The sequence below is a fragment of the Saccoglossus kowalevskii genome, chromosome 6 (genome assembly GCF_978046115.1).
Source record: "Saccoglossus kowalevskii chromosome 6, keSacKowa6.1, whole genome shotgun sequence".
Lineage (NCBI taxonomy): Eukaryota > Metazoa > Hemichordata > Enteropneusta > Harrimaniidae > Saccoglossus > Saccoglossus kowalevskii.
The window spans coordinates 6078409-6101718 of record NC_140646.1 but is presented as its reverse complement, the minus strand read 5'-3'; the positions used below and the strand labels follow the sequence as shown (position 1 = coordinate 6101718).

The window sequence follows — 23310 nt, the reverse complement described above, 5'->3', positions numbered from 1 at the left end:
ATGGAACATTGAATGGTCCGAAGCGGGGTCCGAAGAGCTCTCCGACTCAAATTCTCCACCATTGCTGCATATTGCTGCGCCGTGTGAAGAGACGCATGCGCATATTACCCTCGTAATGCTCTTCATTCGGTTAGAGGGCCTTTTACGTCTTGACATTCAATTTTGTAGTGGATTGTGTCATCTAGTCGTTTTACAGTTTCTAAAATGTAATTTCCCTGGATTATTCTTTACGATTTTTTTATTTGGATTTGAATTTTTGTACGTACGAGAAAAAATACACATTTTTATAGTGTACGAAAAAAATATTTGATTGATTACGTTGTACGTCTAGCCTGTGATTACAGAATTACGGAATTTATTTTTTCTATTTACGTTGTACGAACAAAAAAATATTGCAATTACGTTGAACGAAAATAACCCTTGCCCCCCCCCCCTCTATACTGACAACCATCTACATTTGTGTTTTTTGTAAGTCAGTTTATAGCACAAAGATGCGATCAGATACAGTACCTGTGAATTCCATGTAAACAAAACGTCTTTCTCTAAAATAATGTATTTGATAGAAGTGATTTTAAAACGTGTACCAATAAAAAAATTTCCAACATTTTGAGCGCCAATAGCCGGGCCAACAGCCGGGCCAACAGATTGCCAAATTGGACACCCTCTAAAAATGATTTTGTACAGTCTGCTTTCTTCCCACAAGAAATGTTGAAATTAATTGACAAATCTTTTGATCAAAAACTAAAAGCAATATCTGTATGGCCCAAATGGATAATGACATTTAGTAACAATCACACATGTGAAAGTATTTGCACCGAATTTAGAATGAGCAAAATATCTGGCACCAAAAAGGCAAATAAATGTTGTTTTTTTCAAAAATGAAAGCGAAAAAATATTTGCCTCGCATCTCTTATATATTTAAATTTTGACAAGGGTCGGGTGACGTCATCCATGGCACGAGACACGGCATAAAAACGAACACATTTGGACACAACCATTGTGAGGGCGAATTACCCATAACTCTTTGCAATTATGTACATGCGCAGAACGTCACCTCCCGCATATATCCGTTTCAAGATGGCGTCGGCGGACTCGTCGCTGGAAGATATTCTCACTTCAGAAGTCGATGAAAGCGCCGTCAGTGCCTTAGTTGGTTCTTTGGAGTCCCAACTTGCTGCACAAATTGCTGGTGTACCCCAGGGACAGGTTTCAGCGAATTCCGTTACCAACAATCACGTCGGTGATGTACCGATTACATCCACAAATATAGTGCAGTCTGCTCAGTCAGCGCTACAAAAAGCTGTAGTTTTAGGTAATACTAGGAACAGCAATAGTAATTCTTTGTCAAATTCTCCTGTAACCATCGTTGATCAGACTAAAAATGGTTCAAATAATCAATCAGTGACTATTAACTCTGTTGTGTCGTCTGGAGTTACAACACCAACAGCTGTGGTAGCTCCAACTACAATGCCACAACAAAATGCAACATCAACTGCTACAACGTGTGTACGGATCATAACTTTGCCAAGCACCAACGTTACTGGGAGGCACGTTTTAACAACACAGCATCTAGCAAACTCCACCAAAGCTACAACTGTTACGTCGAGTTCACCTTTGAATGTGGGTGCCCGAACTTCTGTGAGTGGGTCGTCTGCGAATACTACCACTCCAACAGTAGTACGAATCGTAACAACGCAAGGAATACAGACAAATGTACCTTCTTCAACTACACCTGTTGTTTCATCGGTTCAAAATCTTAACACCAAGGTATTAACTACACAAGGAATAACGCCACCAGTGAAATTGACTGTGAGAGAGCAGCTGGCTCATCATCAGATAAATAAACAAACGAATGTACCCCAAGTAATTCTAAAAAGGGAATCAAATACGCCGCCACAACAAACAATGTCAATTGCACAGAGTACTGGCACTGTGGTTAAGAGTACTGTTAGCAATACTCCACAGTATGTGACAGTTAATGTCCCGGGCCAAGGTGCAATAACAATACCCACATCATCACTATCAGGAAATACAAGGGTCATATCAACATCACAGCCACAGTTACAACATAAGGTGCTTACACCACCAAGGTTTGTGTCGGCTCCTATCAGAATTGCAGCTGCACCACAAGCGATAGCACCTAGACCCACTGGCATTCCATTATCACAGGGATTGACTTTACCTCCAGGCATGATGCTTGTCAAACAGGAGGGTGGAAATTATTTAATACAGAATACTGCAGTTGCTGGCACACTGCAGGCCAAGCCCAATGCTTGCAGTGTTCCCGGCACTGCTACTTATAGATTTACAACAGTACAGGTAAGCCAAATTCTTACAGTGTCTCTGGCACTGCTACTTATCAATGAACAACAGTACTGGTTAGTTTTGTCTATCTGTGCTGTGCAATTTTATATGGATAAACACCATATTTTATGCGCAGAAGCTATGTATATTATCAATACTTAACCAGTGTAGCTATTGGAAGAGGATTGATTTATTTATTCCTGAATCATTGGAAAACACAACTACACTTGTAGATTTGGTAAGCTGTCCCAGACAGGTAAATTTTAGCTGAAACAGATAAATATAGAAATTGGCTCGAGAACAGGTAAATAAAGACATCAAGATTTTACAATCTTGTACCTATAAAAATAAATATGATAAACCAAAAAAAAAATTTTAATTTTAAATGATGTATTTATTTACTTAGCTAGGTACAGGTATAACATTAATTTGGATAGGTACATGTATATTTACTCTGCAACCTGTATAATGGACAGACAACTTTCAATTTTTCATATCAATCGATACAAATTAGTCCAAATTAGTTTTATTTCTATGCAAATTAGTTGTCAATCATTGCACCAGTTTTGTAGTTTTTGTTTTATTTTTTTTTCTATGCAGTGAGTGAAATTTTCTAGTAATTAGCTAAAAGTAAAGATCATTGGAAAAGATAAAAATACCAACCTACATTGTATCTAACCAGTATGTTTTTGACAGATACCATAAATGCCAAATTAGTATTATTTGTTTTTATTTGGTAATCACAACTCAACTTTGCCTCATGCATCTACAACATGTTGTCTATAGCTATGGTATTTGCAATTATGAAAGCAAAGTATGTAAAAAAATTATACTGTATGCTTATACTGGTATACATGCAAGTATTGGACATCCTTAAGTCTTTTACAAGAATCATTCACTAGTTTTCATTAGCTCAGGAAGATTGTGATTTTATTGTAATTGACGATCAGATGGATCAATGAAGACTCACTACATTTTGATTGTTGATAAAAGTATCTATTTTTTGTCTGAGAAACAAAAGGTTATAACAATGTGATTATATAGTGAAGTCCTCATAATATTTAAAACTTGCATAACGTAATTAGATTGTCAAGAGCGCCATCAGGGATGCAAACATAACATTTAATCATTATATTTGTGCTCTTCCACTGGAAGCTCATACAAAATTGTCAAGAAATGATGTTGTATTTCAGGTTGCAGGAGTATTATTTGCATGATTATTTTCATCTTCTGATTGTGGCTAAATGGCTTCAAAAAGACCACGCAACGTATATATTTTTAGAATCACCAGGAATCAAGCTTTATAATAATGTTTTTCCATGTCTGTATCTATTTTCTGTGCTGCATGGCATGCTCACATATCAGATATTACTCTTTCTGAGAACAAATAAATTACACAATTATGCTTGTGCTCAGAAGCTGTTTTTTTCCCTGTTCTCCAGTAGTTCAGTATTCAGTTAAATTCAATACGTCTGATACTTGTATCCGTGTGTAAAAGTAACATCCTTAGTTCAAGATTCACCCCCCCCCCCCAAAAAAAAAAAACTATCACACATTGAAAAAATAATCAATGAAGTATTTTGCCTGGACCACAGTCCCTCTATTACCAGTCTGGTAACAACAAAGTCTCGTTTGTCTCTATCCGCATATTGGTAAACAGATGATTCACACCTCGGACAAGTAGTGTTCATCTTGTAAAGTTATCAAATACTCATCAGGTCAGAAAAATCCCAGCATGCAATATGACTATTATGCAGATTTGCACTTGTACAGTTAGTGCAGGTGTCGCTCAAAAGATCACAGCGATGTGGAAGATATACGGCTTCAATACCAAAATAGTACAATGTGTAATTGAACATGTAAACAAAGTTAAGATTCTAAAATTACAAATTGTAATAAAAGAAATATTAATAAAATAGCCAACCAAAACAGAAATCGTCTGAACTACCGATGATGGTATTTCAATGGAAAAAAAAAACTGGTGAAAATCAATTTCAAGAAGAGAATTCACGTAACGACGGCTGCTACATTGTACATGCACTGAGAGAGTCTAATATCTTGTTTTGTAAACAATGTCTCAGTTCATTCATACTGTGTGCTGTGTATGGGTTAAAAAACATTAGAATTCATAATAAAAAGTGCACACAATTGTCCAATCATTCCCTCATACAATTTTATTTGGTGGCTAGATAGTGTTATTAATTCCCAACTCCCAATTTATATAAAACTTCATGTTTAAAACCTTGTTTTTCATAGCAGGTCATCAAAAAACTGGTTATCCGGTAAAAAAAAATGATTACCCGGTAACCAGTTTTTTGGCTTGTAAAATGGAAATCATGAAATCGTCACTTTAAAGACATACTTTATCCAGTTTAGTTTTTAGAATGATTTTTGGACAGTTTGAAAATTTCAGAATAACGACTATCGAAAAGTGATGTCATTCTAAAATATGCCAAGGTTATTGAAAGTCGTATGAAAAATAATAATAATTTGTTTGAAAGATGTTTCATTTTTTAAAAACAAGTGAAAAAATACAATTTTTTATGCTAAACATTAATATCAAGCCAGTTTTTAGCTCAGCTGTTGACTTTGTTGAGTGAAGCTTATCATACGAGTGATTGTTCGTCATCGTCAATGTTTTACTTTTTCGACTTCTTAAAAACTACAAGCCTGAATGCTTTGATACTTGGTGTATATGTACCTTGGGTAGACCTTTTTAGATTTGTTCATTTCATGATGATGTCTTCAATTCTCTAATTTTGGTGAATATTTTTGTCATTTTTGGTAAAAAGTTATATTTTCAACTTCTTGTTAAAAACCGCAAGTCCAATTGCTTTGATATTACATATATAGATGCTACATGTTGACCTTTCTGAGATTTGTTCATTTCGTGATGATATCTTTAATTCTCTAATTTTGGTGAATATTTTTGTCATTTTTGGTAAAAAGTGATATTTTCGACTTCTTGTTGAAAACCACAAGTCCAATTGCTTTGATATTACATAGATAGGATCACTCTCAAATTTGTTCATTTCATGATGATATCTTCAATTCTCTAATTTTGATGAATATTTTTGTCTTTTTGGTAAAAAGTGATATTTTCTTCTTGTTAAAAACCACAATCATTTATGGTGAAAAATGATATTTTTGAATTCTTGTTGAAAACAGCAAGTCACATTATACAATACAATACAATTTTACATTGCATTGATACTATGCATATTGTTCATTTTCTAATGATATCTTCTGTTCTTCTGTGCATTGCCAACAGCGGAGGTATCTCAGCCGAGAGGCTGCTTGTTCAAACAAAAAAATATGTTTTACGCATTACATTACATCTCCATTGATCCCAGAGTTTACAACACATCGTACCAGTGAAGATGTCAACAAAAACATGAACTTCAATCATTCTTACTTGCTACATAAACATACAGGCAATGTGGGAATAAAATGAATGCTTTACAGTGGTTCTGAGAATTATAGGAGAGTTGGTTGGCAAGATGCCTCACAACTTTGCAAAACATTTGGTGTTCGCTTTGTTATAGACTTGGCAATGCCACTCAACAGATGGTGAGCTGTGTATGATTCACTATTTCTTAGGGTGATCAACATTATGTTTTGCAAACTTAGTGTACGTATTCAATAATTTTTTCTGCTTCTTTATGTATTCTAACGAACGCACATCATTTTCAAAAACTGTCCTCACCAGAGGGTCTAGTATAAAAATGGAATGATCTAAACTGTGCGCTTGTCAGTGACACAGCGCCGTCAAGTCTAGATTGGACAAAAACTGTTTCGCAAAGTCACAAACCATCTTGCTAACTGAAGGTCCGAACAATTCTCAGAATGGATGTAAAACAAATGCATGTAGATCATAACATATATTCAGTCAACACTCTCAGCTTGATGTTGTTAAAGGGTTGAAAGTTCAACGCTACCATATATGAATACCAGGAGTGACCTGACTTTTATTGCATAACCAGTGTCAGTACGAGCTCACCAGATTGATAAAGTTCTTAGTTGTGTAATTTTGAATTTCTGATCTATATATTTTTTTGGGAAAAAAAAGAGTACATTTATTTTGTGTTATTTTATGTCATGGCATTCTGTTAAGCAGATTTGCATACAAATATCCACCAGAATCTAAACTTGCAAATGCCAAAGTGACAGATGTAATGCTTTCTGTTTTCATCCAAAAAAAACAAAAAAAAAAACAATTCACTATTCATTGAATCAACCAAAAATGTTACTATTAATTTGCCCACAAGGAAAAAAATATTTCTAAACTTAAAAAGAAAAAGACAAAACAACTTGATAAGTAGATATTCATCATCCAAATCATCTGACTTGCTACTTGCATTTTGATTAATTAATTAGCCTGCATTAGAGAGACGTCAGTTTTGCTAGCGATTTTGATGGACTTGTTGATGCCTGAAGCTGCTGAAAATCTACATACAGGCTGTTTGCTAACAATTTCGACCTAGATATCTCACGAATACCACATTTGCATTTGGTACATACCAGTTCTACATATAAAATAGATCTGATAATAATTTTATTATTTAACCACATCTGACTAATAGTGTTTATGATAACAATTCAAAACTGCAAATGTCTTGATTACAAACTTTACCCATCATTCTAATGTTTTGACTGTGAAATCCATTCAAGTGCACCTGTGAATCAGCATTGTTGTGAAAGAGATCATGACATTAGTGTCAGCCATGTTGTCTTTGAAAATAGTGACCTGGTCCCGACTTTATGCCTGTTTTTTAGACTTGCAACACAAACCCTGAAATTTAAATATAAACTTTTTATCGAATTTAAAGATGTCAAATGATGGGTAGCCTGGTCATGTGTCTAAAGTAATTTCATGCATGAAAACTCTTTTTTATTGTATTAATTAATAAGAAAAAACAAATTACTTTAGTTTGTCCACCAATTATAACTACAATTTCCGGCCCTAAATTAATATTTTGATGTTATACATGTGAAACAGATATTCTCTCCTGATATTGTGCAGATTTGTCCTAGTCTTATTGCAAAACCTGTTTACATGTGCTGTAATTTCTACTTGTTTTTTCTCCAGCCTGGAACACAAGTTGTGACTGGACCACCCCAAGTATCCATGCATCAACAACCCAGTGTGCATCAGCAACAGGTAGTGACAATGCAACAACAACATCATCAGCAGCAGCAGCAGCCAGCTGGTTCTGTGCAGAAATCTGGAAGCAATATAGCTGCATCATCACACCTACAGACTCAATCTCCCATTGTAATACAGCATATGCAGAAAGGAATATCAAACAATCCCCCCAATGCAACAACATCAACACAGTCTGTTCCCATGACAACAATAACGTCCGTTCCTCTATCATCTGGAGTTGCAATGCCAACTACTTCCATACCAAGTATAAGCACTGCCTCACAAGTTGTTTCATCAACTGCACCGGGGACAATCATCCCAACACCCACCACTACAACAACCACATTGGGTGCACAGACTATCATACCAGTGCCACAGTCAGCAATGGAAAATGTAAAGAAATGTAGAAACTTCTTGACAACATTGATAAAGTTGGCATCCAATCAACCTGCTGAGACAATAAGAAATGTAAAAGACCTTGTACAGAGTCTTATAGTAAGTATTCACTATCAGTGAAAACTCACATAGCACATAATTTTATTGACTAAAGTCATGAGTTGTGCTGTCATTTTCAATGTTTCTATTTGTGATTGTCTGTTGTCCTGTCATCTGTCCTTCAACAATTAGATTTTCAACATCCTGGAAATTTCCAGTGTGACACCTTAGTTGGACTTCAATCAGATTTGTTAATTTTTAGTAAAATAATGCTACTTTCAACTTTATGAAAAACTACCTGCTTGATTGATTATATATGCAAGGTATATGGAGGTACCTTTGATGAATCTTTGAGATTTGTGTATTCAAGTACCATGTCACATTCTCATCACCCATACCAGTGCCTACCTACATCCCATAACACATTCTCATCACCCAGACCAGTACCTACCTACATCACATTCTCATCACCCAGACCAGTACCTACCTACATCCCATATCACATTCTCACCACCCAGACCAGTACCTACCTACATCCCATATCACATTCTCACCACCCAGACCAGTACCTACCTACATCCCATTCTCATCACCCAGACCAGTACCTACCAACATCCCATATCACATTCTCACCACCCAGACCAGTACCTACCTACATCCCATTCTCATCACCCAGACCAGTACCTACCAACATCCCATATCACATTCTCATCACCCAGACCAGTACCTACCTACATCCCATAACACATTCTCATCACCCAGACCAGTACCAACCTACATCACATTCTCATCACCCAGACCAGTACCTACCAACATCCCATATCACATTCTCATCACCCAGACCAGTACCTACCTACATCACAATCTCATCACCCAGACCAGTATCTGCCTACATCACATTCTCATCACCCAGACCAGTACATACCTACATCACATTCTCATCACCCAGACCAGTACCTACCTACATCACATTCTCATCACCCACCCCAGTACCTGCCTACATCACATTCTCATCACCCAGACCAGTACCTACCTACATCACATTCTCATCACCCAGACCAGTACCTACCTACATCACATTCTCATCACCCAGACCAGTACCTAACTACATCACATTCTCATCACCCAGACCAGTACCTACCTACATCACATTCTCCTCACCCAGATCAGTACCTACGTACATCACATTCTGATCACCCACCCCAGTACCTGCCTACATCACATTCTCATCACCCAGACCAGTACCTACCTACATCACATTCTCATCACCCAGACCAGTACCTACCTACATCACATTCTCATCACCCACCCCAGTACCTGCCTACATCACATTCTCATCACACAGACCAGTACCTACCTACATCACATTCTCATCACCCAGACCAGTACCTACCTACATCACATTCTCATCACCCAGACCAGTACCTACCTACATCACATTCTCATCACCCACCCCAGTACCTACCTACATCACATTCTCATCACCCAGACCAGTACCTAGCTACATCACATTCTCATCACCCAGACCAGTACCGACCTACACCACATTCTCATCACCCAGACCAGTACCGACCTACATAACATTGTCATCACCCAGACCAGTACCTACCTACATCCCATATCACATTGTCAACACCCAGACCAGTACCTACCTACATACTGCAGGTACTGGGGTGGGTGATGAGAATGTGATGTAGGTAGGTACTGGTCTGGGTGATGAGAATGTGATGTAGGTAGGTACTGGTCTGGGTGATGAGAATATGATGTAGATATGTACTGGTCTGGGTGATGAGAATGTGATGTAGGTAGGTACTGGTCTGGGTGATGAGAATATGATGTAGATATGTACTGGTCTGGGTGATGAGAATGTGATGTAGGTAGGTACTGGGGTGGGTGATGAGAATGTGATGTAGGTAGGTACTGGTCTGGGTGATGAGAATGTGATGTAGGTAGGTACTGGTCTGGGTGATGAGAATGTGATGTAGGTAGGTACTGGTCTGGGTGATGAGAATATGATGTAGATATGTACTGGTCTGGGTGATGAGAATGTGATGTAGGTAAGTACTGGTCTGGGTGATGAGAATGTGATGTAGGTAGGTACTGGTCTGGGTGATGAGAATGTGATCTAGGTAGGTACTGGTCTGGGTGATGAGAATGTGATGTACGTAGGTACTGGTCTGGGTGATGAGAATGTGATGTAGGCAGGTACTGGGGTGGGTGATGAGAATGTGATGTAGGTAGGTACTGGTCTGGGTGATGAGAATGTGATGTAGGTAGGTACTGGTCTGGGTGATGAGAATGTGATGTAGGTAAGTACTGGTCTGGGTGATGAGAATGTGATGTAGGTAAGTACTGGTCTGGGTGATGAGAATGTGATCTAGGTAGGTACTGGTCTGGGTGATGAGAATGTGATGTAGGTAGGTACTGGTCTGGGTGATGAGAATGTGATGTAGGTAGGTACTGGTCTGGGTGATGAGAATGTGATGTAGGTAGGTACTGGTCTGGGTGATGAGAATGTGATGTAGATATGTACTGGTCTGGATGATGAGAATGTGATGTAGGTCGGTACTGGTCTGGGCGATGAGAATGTGATGTAGGTAGGTACTGGTCTGGGTGATGAGAATGTGATGTAGGTAGGTAGGTACTGGTCTGGGTGATGAGAATATGATGTAGATATGTACTGGTCTGGGTGATGAGAATGTGATCTAGGTAGGTACTGGTCTGGGTGATGAGAATGTGATGTAGGCAGGTACTGGGGAGGGTGATGATAATGTGATGTACGTAGGTACTGGTCTGGGTGATGAGAATGTGATGTAGATATGTACTGGTCTGGGTGATGAGAATGTGATGTAGGTAGGTACTGGTCTGAGTGATGAGAATGTGATGTAGGCAGGTACTGGTCTGGGTGATGAGAATGTGATGTAGGTAGGTACTGGTCTGGGTGATGAGAATGTGATGTAGGTAGGTACTGGTCTGTGTGATGAGAATGTGATGTAGATATGTACTGGTCTGGGTGATGAGAATGTGATGTAGGCAGGTACTGGTCTGGGTGATGAGAATGTGATGTAGGTAGGTACTGGTCTGGGTGATGAGAATGTGATGTAGGTAGGTACTGGTCTGGGTGATGAGAATGTGATGTAGATATGTACTGGTCTGGGTGATGAGAATGTGATGTAGGCAGGTACTGGTCTGGGTGATGAGAATGTGATGTAGGCAGGTACTGGGGTGGGTGATGAGAATGTGATGTACGTAGGTACTGGTCTGGGTTATGAGAATGTGAAGAATGTGATGTAGGTAGGTACTGGTCTGGGTGATGAGAGTGTGATGTAGGTCGGTACTGGTCTGGGTGATGAGAATGTGATGTAGGCAGGTACTGGGGTGGGTGATGAGAATGTGATGTACGTAGGTACTGGTCTAGGTGATGAGAATGTGATGTAGGTAGGTACTGGTCTGGGTGATGAGAATATGATGTAGATAGGTACTGATCTGGGTGATGAGAATGTGATGTAGATTGTTACTGGTCTGGGTGATGAGAATGTGATGTAGGCAGGTACTGGGGTGGGTGATGAGAATGTGATGTACGTAGGTACTGGTCTGGGTGATGAGAATGTGAAGAATGTGATGTAGGTAGGTACTGGTCTGGGTGATGAGAATGTGATGTAGGTAGGTACTGGTCTGGGTGATGAGAATGTGATGTAGGTAGGTACTGGTCTGGGTGATGAGAATATGATGTAGATATGTACTGGTCTGGGTGATGAGAATGTGATGTAGGTAGGTACTGGTCTGGGTGATGAGAATATGATGTAGATAGGTACTGGTCTGGGTGATGAGAATGTGATGTAGGTAGGTACTGGTCTGGGTGATGAGAATGTGATGTAGGCAGGTACTGGGGTGGGTGATGAGAATGTGATGTAGGTAGGTACTAGTCAGGGCAATGAGAATGTGATGTAGGTAGGTACTGGTCTGGGTGATTTAGAAAGGTAAATACATGTAACCGTACCGTCTCAAATAACAATATATCAAATGGAATTTTTCGTGGTACGTTTATTTGGAACATGAGAGTACCTACCTGCACCCCATATCACATTCTTGTCATCCAAACCAGTACCTACCTACTTCCCGTTTCTTGTTTCAAAATGTATGTGTGTAATTTATTTGTTTTCTCATTATAGGATGATAAAATTCAGCCAGAAGATTTTACTTTGCAATTACAAAAAGAATTGAAGTCATCACCGCAGCCATACTTAGTGCCATTCCTAAGGGTGAGATATTATTTCATTTCTGAGATTTTAAATTTGTTGAACTTGCATAGTGTTTTAGTACTGTGTTTTAGACTCCCATGTGCGAAGCACAAAATGGGAGTCTTTGCAGTTAGTGTGTCTGTATGTGTGTGTGTGTGTATGTGTGTGTGTGTGTATGTGTGTCCGACTGTTCCACTGCTATCTCAAGAACCATACATCGGTTTTTGATGAAACTTGGTGCATAGATGCTCTGGGCCAATGCGCAGATTTGATTAGGTTTTGGTAAAAATCCATGCTCGTTAATTACCTAATTTGCATGATAATTAGCTAATTTTTAGCTGTTCTATGACTGTTCCACTGATATCTAAAGAACCACTCATTGGATTTTGATGAAACTTGGTACATAGATGCTCTGAACATATGCGCAGATTTGATTAGTTTTTGGTAAAAAAACGTGCATATTAATTACCTAATTTGCATGATAATTAGCTATTTTTTAGTGGTTCCATGACTGTTCCACTGATATCTAAACAACCACTCATTGGATTTTGATGAAACTTGGTACATAGATGCTCTGAACTAATGCTAGGTTTTGATTAGTTTTTGGTAATAATCCCTGGATACTAATTACCTAATTTGCATAATGATTAGTCAATTTTCAGCTTTTCCACGGGTATCTCAAGTACTAATCGTCGCATTTCAATGAAACTTGGTACATAGATCCTTTAGGACTATGCAGAGACCTGATTAGTTTCAGGGTAAATAATTGTGCATATTAATTACCTAATTTGCATAATTAATTTTCAACTTTTCTACTGATGTCTAAAGTACTGATCATCACATTTCAATGAATCTAGAATTATGCAGAGACCCAATTAGTTTTTGGTAAATATTTGTGCATATTAATCACCTAATTTGCATAATTAACCAATTTCCAACTTTCACACTGATATCTCAGGTACTAATCATCACATATCAATGAATGTTTATACATGGATGCCGTAGGACAATAGACAGACCTGGATAATTGTGGGTTAAAATCTGTACATATTAATTACCCAATTTGCATAATTAACCAATTTTAAGCTGTCACACTGATATCTAAAGTACTAATTTCCATTTTAATGAAACTTAGTACAAAGATGCTCTAGGACAATGTACAAACCTAATTAGTTTGGAGTAAAACTCTGTTCATATTATTTCCCTAATTAGCATAATAATTCATAATTTTTTGGTTCTAATCACATTTCAATTAAACTTGGTACATAAAGTTTTTGTTACATTGCGCAGACCTCATTAGTTTTACAATCAAATCTGTTCATGTTAATTTTCTGATTTGCATAATTAGTTTTCAGCTAAGTAATTTCAAATTATATTTAATGTGTCTCCAATACTCTCAGCACCTGGGAGTTCTTTCTAAGCTTTCTTTGATTAATATTGACAATAATGTTTTCTCATTGCAGAGGAGTCTACCTTTATTACGACAGACTCTACACAAGTCACCTATCCAAGGATTAACTGCCCCTATGCTGACTAGTACTGGTTTGAATGCAGCTACAATAACTGTGACATCCACCACAGCGGGAACTTCAACAGCAATGCCTGTCACAAATACCATTACTCTTACGCAACAGCAGCTGCAACAGTTGCAGCAACAACAAAAACTGCAGCAAATGCAAAAACTGCAACAAGATCAGTTGGGGAAATTACAACACTCAAAACATGTTGGAGCAAGGCATATAGTAGTGACACAACATGGTACATCGGTAGACGGTGTGACAACGGCAAGTAATTTTACAGCTGCTACTGCCAAATCATTTAAGGGTCATCATCCTGTAACTTTTACTTCACCAAGTCACAAGGACAGAGCAAAGTACTCATCAACATTTAAGTGAGTATTACCCTGCAATACAGATACTATTCTACTATTACCCTGCAATACAGATACTATTCTACCATTACCCTGCAATACAGATACTATTCTCCTATTACCCTGCAATACAGATACTATTATACCATTACCCTGCAATACAGATACTATTATACCATTACCCTGCAATACAGATACTATTACCCTGCAATACAGATACTATTCTCCTATTACCCTGCAATACAGATACTATTCTACCATTACCCTGCAATACAGATACTATTCTACCATTACCCTGCAATACAGATACTATTCTACCATTACCCTGCAATACAGATACTATTCTACCATTACCCTGCAATACAGATACTATTCTACTATTACCCTGCAATACAGATACTATTCTACTATTACCCTGCAATACAGATACTATTCTACCATTACCCTGCAATACAGATACTATTCTACCATTACCCTGCAATACAGATACTATTCTACCATTACCCTGTAATACAGATACTATTCTACCATTACCCTGCAATACAGATACTATTCTACCATTACCCTGCAATACAGATACTATTCTATTATTACCCTGCAATACAGATACTATTCTATCTCTACCCTGCAATACAGATGCTATTCTACTATTACCCTGCAATACAGATACTATTCTACTATTACCCTGCAATACAGATACTATTCTATCTCTACCCTGCAATACAGATACTATTCCACCATTACCCTGCAATACAGATACTATTCTACCATTACCCTACAATACAGATACTATTCTATTATTACCCTGCAATACAGATACTATTCTATCTCTACCCTGCAATACAGATGCTATTCTACCATTACCCTGCAATACAGATACTATTCTACCATTACCCTACAATACAGATACTATTCTACTATTACCCTGCAATACAGATACTATTCTACCATTACCCTGCAATACAGATACTATTCTACTATTACCGTGCAATACAGATACTATTCTACCATTACCCTGCAATACAGATACTATTCTACCATTACCCTGCAATACAGATACTATTCTACCATTACCCTACAATACAGATACTATTCTACCATTACCCTACAATACAGATACTATTCTACTATTACCCTGCAATACAGATACTATTCTACCATTACCCTGCAATACAGATACTATTCTACCATTACCCTGCAATACAGATACTATTCTACCATTACCCTGCAATACAGATACTATTCTACCATTACCCTGCAATACAGATACTATTCTACCATTACCCTGCAATACAGATACTATTCTACTATTACCCTGCAATACAAATACTATTCTACCATTACCCTGCAATACAGATACTATTCTACCATTACCCTGCAATACAGATACTATTCTACTATTACCCTGCAATACAGATACTATTCTACCATTACCCTGCAATACAGATACTATTACCCTGCAATACAGATACTATTCTACCATTACCCTGCAATACAAATACTATTCTACCATTACCCTACAATACAGATACTATTCTACTATTGCCCTGCAATACAGATACTATTCTACCATTACCCTGCAATACAGATACTATTACCCTGCAATACAGATACTATTCTACCATTACCCTGCAATACAAATACTATTCTACCATTACCCTACAATACAGATACTATTCTACTATTGCCCTGCAATACAGATACTATTCTACCATTACCCTGCAATACAGATACTATTCTACCATTAGCCTGCAATACAGATACTATTCCACCATTACCCTGCAATACAGATACTATTCTACCATTACCATGCAATACAGATACTATTCTACCATTACCATGCAATACAGATACTATTCTACCATTACCCTGCAATACAAATACTATTCTACCATTACCATGCAATACAGATACTATTCTAGCATTACCCTGCAATACAGATACTATTCTAGCATTACCCTGCAATACAGATACTATTCTACTATTACCCTGTAATATAGATACTATTCTACCATTACACTACAATACAGATAGTATTCTACCATTACCCTGCAATACAGATACTATTCTATCATTACCCTGCAATACAGATACTTTTCTACCATTACCCTGCAATACAGATACTATTCTACCATTACCCTGCAATACAGATATTATTCTACTATTACCCTGTAATATAGATACTATTCTACCATTATCCTGCAATACAAATACTATTCTACCATTACCCTACAATACAGATACTATTCTACTATTACCCTGCAATACAGATACTATTCCACCATTACCCTGCAATACAAATACTATTCTACCATTACCATGCAATACAGATACTATTCTATTACCCTGCAATACAAATACTATTCTACTATTACCCTACAATACAGATACTATTCTACCATTACCCTGTAATACAGATACTATTCTACCATTACCCTGCAATACAGATACTATTCTACCATTACCCTGCAATACAGATACTATTCTACCATTACCATGCAATACAGATACTATTCTACCATTACCCTACAATACAGATAGTATTCTACCATTACCCTGCAATACAGATACTATTCCACCATTACCCTGCAATACAGATACTATTCTACCATTACCATGCAATACAGATACTATTCTACCATTACCCTGCAATACAGATATTATTCTATCATTACCCTGCAATACAGATACTTTTCTACCATTACCCTGCAATACAGATAGTATTCTACCATTACCCTGCAATACAGATATTATTCTACTATTACCCTGCAATACAGATACTATTCTACCATTACCCTACAATACAGATACTATTCTACCATTACCCTACAATACAGATACTATTCTACTATTACCCTGTAATACAGATACTATTCTACCATTACCCTACAATACAGATAATATTCTACCATTACCCTGAAATACAGATACTATTCTACTATTACCCTGCAATACAGATATTATTCTACTAATACTATTACCCTGCAATACAGATACTATTCTACCATTACCCTGCAATACAGATACTATTCCACCATTACCCTGCAATACAGATACTATTCTACTATTACCCTGCAATACAGATAATATTATACTATTACCCTGCAATACAGATACTATTCTACCATTACCATGCAATACAGATACTATTCTACTATTACCCTACAATACAGATACTATTCTACCATTACCATGCAATACAGATACTATTCTACTATTACCCTGCAATACAAATACTATTCTACCATTACCATGTAATACAGATACTATTCTACTATTACCCTACAATACAATACAGATACTATTCTACAATTACCCTGTAATACAGATAGTATTCTACCATTACCCTGCAATACAGATATTATTCTATTATTACCCTGCAATACAGATACTATTCTACTATTACCCTGCAATACAGATAGTATTCTACCATAACCCTGCAATACAGATACTATTCTAGCATTACCCTGCAATACAGATACTATTCTACCATTACCCTACAATACAGATAGTATTCTACCATTACCCTGCAATACAGATACTATTCTATCATTACCCTACAATACAGATAGTATTCTACCATTACCCTACAATACAGATAGTATTCTACCATTACCCTGCAATACAGATATTATTCTACTATTACCCTGCAATACAGATACTATTCTACCATTACCCTGCAATACAGATACTATTCTACCATTACCCTGCAATACAGATACTATTCTACTATTACCCTACAATACAGATACTATTCTACTATTACCCTGTAATACAGATACTATTCTACTATTACCCTGCAATACAGATACTATTACCCTACAATACAGATACTATTCTACTATTACCCTGCAATACAGATACTATTACCCTACAATACAGATACTATTCTACTATTACCCTGCAATACAGATACTATTCTACCATTACCCTACAATACAGATAATATTCTACCATTACCCTGTAATACAGATACTATTCTACTATTACCCTGCAATACAGATACTATTCTACCATTACCCTACAATACAGATAATATTCTACCATTACCCTGTAATACAGATACTATTCTACCATTACCCTGCAATACAGATACTATTCTACCATTACCCTGCAATACAGATACTATTCTACCATTACCCTGCAATACAGATACTATTCTACTATTACCCTGCAATACAGATACTATTCTACCATTACCCTGCAATACAGATACTATTCTACTATTACCCTGCAATACAGATACTATTCTACCATTACCCTGCAATACAGATACTATTCTACCATTACCCTGCAATACAGATAGTATTCTACTATTACCCTGCAATACAGATCCTATTCTACCATTACCCTGCAATACAGATACTATTCTACCATTACCCTGCAATACAGATACTATTCTACTATTACCCTGCAATACAGATACTATTCTACCATTACCCTGCAATACAGATACTATTCTACCATTACCCTGCAATACAGATACTATTCTACTATTACCCTGCAATACAGATATTATTCTACCATTACCCTGCAATACAGATAATATTCTACCATTACCCTGTAATACAGATACTATTCTACCATTACCCTACAATACAGATACTATTCTACTATTGCCCTGTAATACAGATACTATTCTACTTTTACCCTGCAATACAGATACTATTCTACTATTACCCTGCAATACAGATACTATTCTACCATTACCCTGCAATACAGATACTATTCTACCATTACCCTGCAATACAGATACTATTCTACTATTACCCTGCAATACAGATATTATTCTACCATTACCCTGCAATACAGATAATATTCTACCATTACCCTGTAATACAGATAGTATTCTACCATTACCCTACAATACAGATACTATTCTACTATTACCCTGCAATACAGATAATATTCTACCATTACCCTGCAATACAGATACTATTCTACTATTACCCTGCAATACAGATACTATTCTACTACTACCCTGCAATACAGATACTATTCTACCATTACCCTGCAATACAGATACTATTCTACCATTACCCTGTAATACAGACACTATTCTACCATTACCCTACAATACAGATACTATTCTACTATTACCCTGCAATACAGATAATATTCTACCATTACCCTGTAATACAGATACTATTCTACTATTACCCTGCAATACAGATACTATTCTACTATTACCCTGCAATACAGATACTATTCTACTATTACGCTGCAATACAGATACTATTCTCCTATTACCCTGCAATACAGATACTATTCTACCATTACCCTACAATACAGATACTATTCTACTATTACCCTGCAATACAGATAATATTCTACCATTACTCTGTAATACAGATACTATTCTCCTATTACCCTGCAATACAGATACTATTCTACCATTACCCTGTAATACAGATACTATTCTACCATTACCCTGCAATACAGATACTATTCTACCATTACCCTGTAATACAGATACTATTCTACCATTACCCTACAATACAGATACTATTCTACCATTACCCTGCAATACAGATACTATTCTACTATTACCCTGCAATACAGATACTATTCTACCATTACCCTGCAATACAGATACTATTCTACTATTACCCTGCAATACAGACACTATTCTACCATTACCCTACAATACAGATACTATTCTACTATTACCCTGCAATACAGATAATATTCTACCATTACCCTGTAATACAGATACTATTCTACCATTACCCTGCAATACAGATACTATTCTACTATTACCCTGCAATACAGATACTATTCTACCATTACCCTGCAATACAGATACTATTCTACCATTACCCTGCAATACAGATACTATTCTACCATTACCCTGCAATACAGATACTATTCTACTATTACCCTGCAATACAGATACTATTCTACTATTACCCTGTAATACAGATATTATTCTACCATTACCCTGTAATACAGATATTATTCTACCATTACCCTGCAATACAGATAATATTCTACCATTACCCTGTAATACAGATACTATTCTACTATTACCCTGCAATACAGATACTATTCTACCATTACCCTGCAATACAGATACTATTCTACCATTACCCTGCAATACAGATACTATTCTACTATTACCCTGCAATACAGATAATATTCTACCATTACCCTGTAATACAGATACTATTCTACTATTACCCTGCAATACAGATACTATTCTACTATTACCCTGCAATACAGATACTATTCTACCATTACCCTGCAATACAGATACTATTCTACCATTACCCTGCAATACAGATACTATTCTACTATTACCCTGCAATACAGATAATATTCTACTATTACCCTGCAATACAGATACTATTCTACTGTTACCCTGCAATACAGATACTATTCTACCATTACCCTGCAATACAGATACTATTCTACCATTACCCTGCAATACAGATACTATTCTACCATTACCCTGCAATACAGATACTATTCTTCCATTACCCTGCAATACAGATACTATTCTACTATTACCCTGCAATACAGATACTATTCTACCATTACCCTGTAATACAGATACTATTCTACCATTACCCTACAATACAGATACTATTCTACTTTTACCCTGCAATACAGATACTATTCTACTATTACCCTGCAATACAGATACTATTCTACCATTACCCTGCAATACAGATACTATTCTACTATTACCCTGCAATACAGATACTATTCTACCATTACCCTGCAATACAGATACTATTCTACTATTACCCTGCAATACAGATACTATTCTACCATTACCCTGCAATACAGATACTATTCTACCATTACCCTGCAATACAGATACTATTCTACTATTACCCTGCAATACAGATACTATTCTACCATTACCCTGCAATACAGATACTATTCCACCATTACCCTGCAATACAGATACTATTCTACCATTACCCTGCAATACAGATACTATTCTACTATTACCCTGCAATACAGATACTATTCTACCATTACCCTGCAATACAGATACTATTCCACCATTACCCTGCAATACAGATACTATTCTACCATTACCCTGCAATACAGATACTATTCCACCATTACCCTGCAATACAGATACTATTCTACCATTACCCTGCAATACAGATACTATTCTACTATTACCCTGCAATATAGATACTATTCTACCATTACCCTGCAATACAGATACTATTACCCTGCAATACAGTTACTATTCTACCATTACCCTGCAATACAAATACTATTCTACCATTACCCTACAATACAGATACTATTCTACTATTGCCCTGCAATACAGATACTATTCTACCATTACCCTGCAATACAGATACTATTCCACCATTACCCTGCAATACAAATACTATTCTACCTTTACCATGCAATACAGATACTATTCTACTATTACCCTACAATACAGATACTATTCTACCATTACCATGCAATACAGATACTATTCTACCATTACCCTGCAATACAAATACTATTCTACCATTACCATGCAATACAGATACTATTCTACTATTACCCTGCAATACAAATACTATTCTACTATTACCCTACAATACAGATACTATTCTACCATTACCCTGTAATACAGATACTATTCTACCATTACCCTGCAATACAGATACTATTCTACCATTACCCTGCAATACAGATACTATTCTACCATTACCCTGCAATACAGATACTATTCTACCATTACCATGCAATACAGATACTATTCTACCATTACCCTGCAATACAGATATTATTCTACTATTACCCTGCAATACAGATACTATTCTACCATTACCCTGCAATACAGATACTATTCTACCATTACCCTACAATACAGATAGTATTCTACCATTACCCTACAATACAGATAGTATTCTACCATTACCCTGCAATACAGATATTATTCTACTATTACCCTGCAATACAGATACTATTCTACCATTACCCTACAATACAGATACTATTCTACCATTACCCTACAATACAGATACTATTCTACTATTACTCTGTAATACAGATACTATTCTACCATTACCCTACAATACAGATAATATTCTACCATTACCCTGCAATACAGATACTATTCTACCTTTACCCTGCAATACAGATATTATTCTACTATTACCCTGCAATACAGACACTATTCTACCATTACCATGCAATACAGATACTATTCTACTATTACCCTGCAATACAAATACTATTCTACCATTACCATGTAATACAGATACTATTCTACTATTACCCTACAATACAGATACTATTCTACCTTTACCCTGCAATACAGATATTATTCTACTATTACCCTGCAATACAGATACTATTCTACTATTACCCTACAATACAGATACTATTCTACCATTACCATGCAATACAGATACTATTCTACTATTACCCTGCAATACAAATACTATTCTACCATTACCATGTAATACAGATACTATTCTACTATTACCCTACAATACAATACAGATACTATTCTACAATTACCCTGTAATACAGATAGTATTCTACCATTACCCTGCAATACAGATATTATTCTATTATTACCCTGCAATACAGATACTATTCTACTATTACCCTGCAATACAGATACTATTCTACCATTACCATGCAATACAGATACTATTCTACCATTACCCTACAATACAGATAGTATTCTACCATTACCCTGCAATACAGATACTATTCTAGCATTACCCTGCAATACAGATACTATTCTACCATTACCCTACAATACAGATAGTATTCTACCATTACCCTGCAATACAGATACTATTCTATCATTACCCTACAATACAGATAGTATTCTACCATTACCCTACAATACAGATAGTATTCTACCATTACCCTGCAATATAGATATTATTCTACTATTACCCTGCAATACAGATACTATTCTACCATTACCCTGCAATACAGATACTATTCTACTATTACCCTACAATACAGATACTATTCTACTATTACCCTGCAATACAGATACTATTACCCTGCAATACAGATACTATTCTACTATTACCCTGCAATACAGATACTATTACCCTACAATACAGATACTATTCTACTATTACCCTGCAATACAGATACTATTACCCTACAATACAGATACTATTCTACTATTACCCTGCAATACAGATACTATTCTACCATTACCCTACAATACAGATAATATTCTACCATTACCCTGTAATACAGATACTATTCTACTATTACCCTGCAATACAGATACTATTCTACCATTACCCTACAATACAGATAATATTCTACCATTACCCTGTAATACAGATACTATTCTACCATTACCCTGCAATACA

The 23310-nt window shown here is 36.5% G+C and overlaps 1 protein-coding gene across 1 annotated transcript in view; it reads left to right on the top strand.

The window, feature by feature from the left end:
- The first annotated feature begins 1015 nt into the window (after positions 1 to 1015).
- LOC100371641 (uncharacterized) overlaps positions 1016 to 23310 on the top strand; it is a 38804-nt gene continuing 16509 nt past the window's right edge. The window contains exons 1-4 of the mRNA XM_085499991.1: positions 1016 to 2319; positions 7394 to 7945; positions 12058 to 12147; positions 13590 to 14017. Of these exons, the coding sequence (XP_085356117.1) occupies positions 1033 to 2319; positions 7394 to 7945; positions 12058 to 12147; positions 13590 to 14017 (2357 nt within the window). The 5' untranslated portion in view covers positions 1016 to 1032. The remainder of the gene's footprint in view (positions 2320 to 7393; positions 7946 to 12057; positions 12148 to 13589; positions 14018 to 23310) is intronic.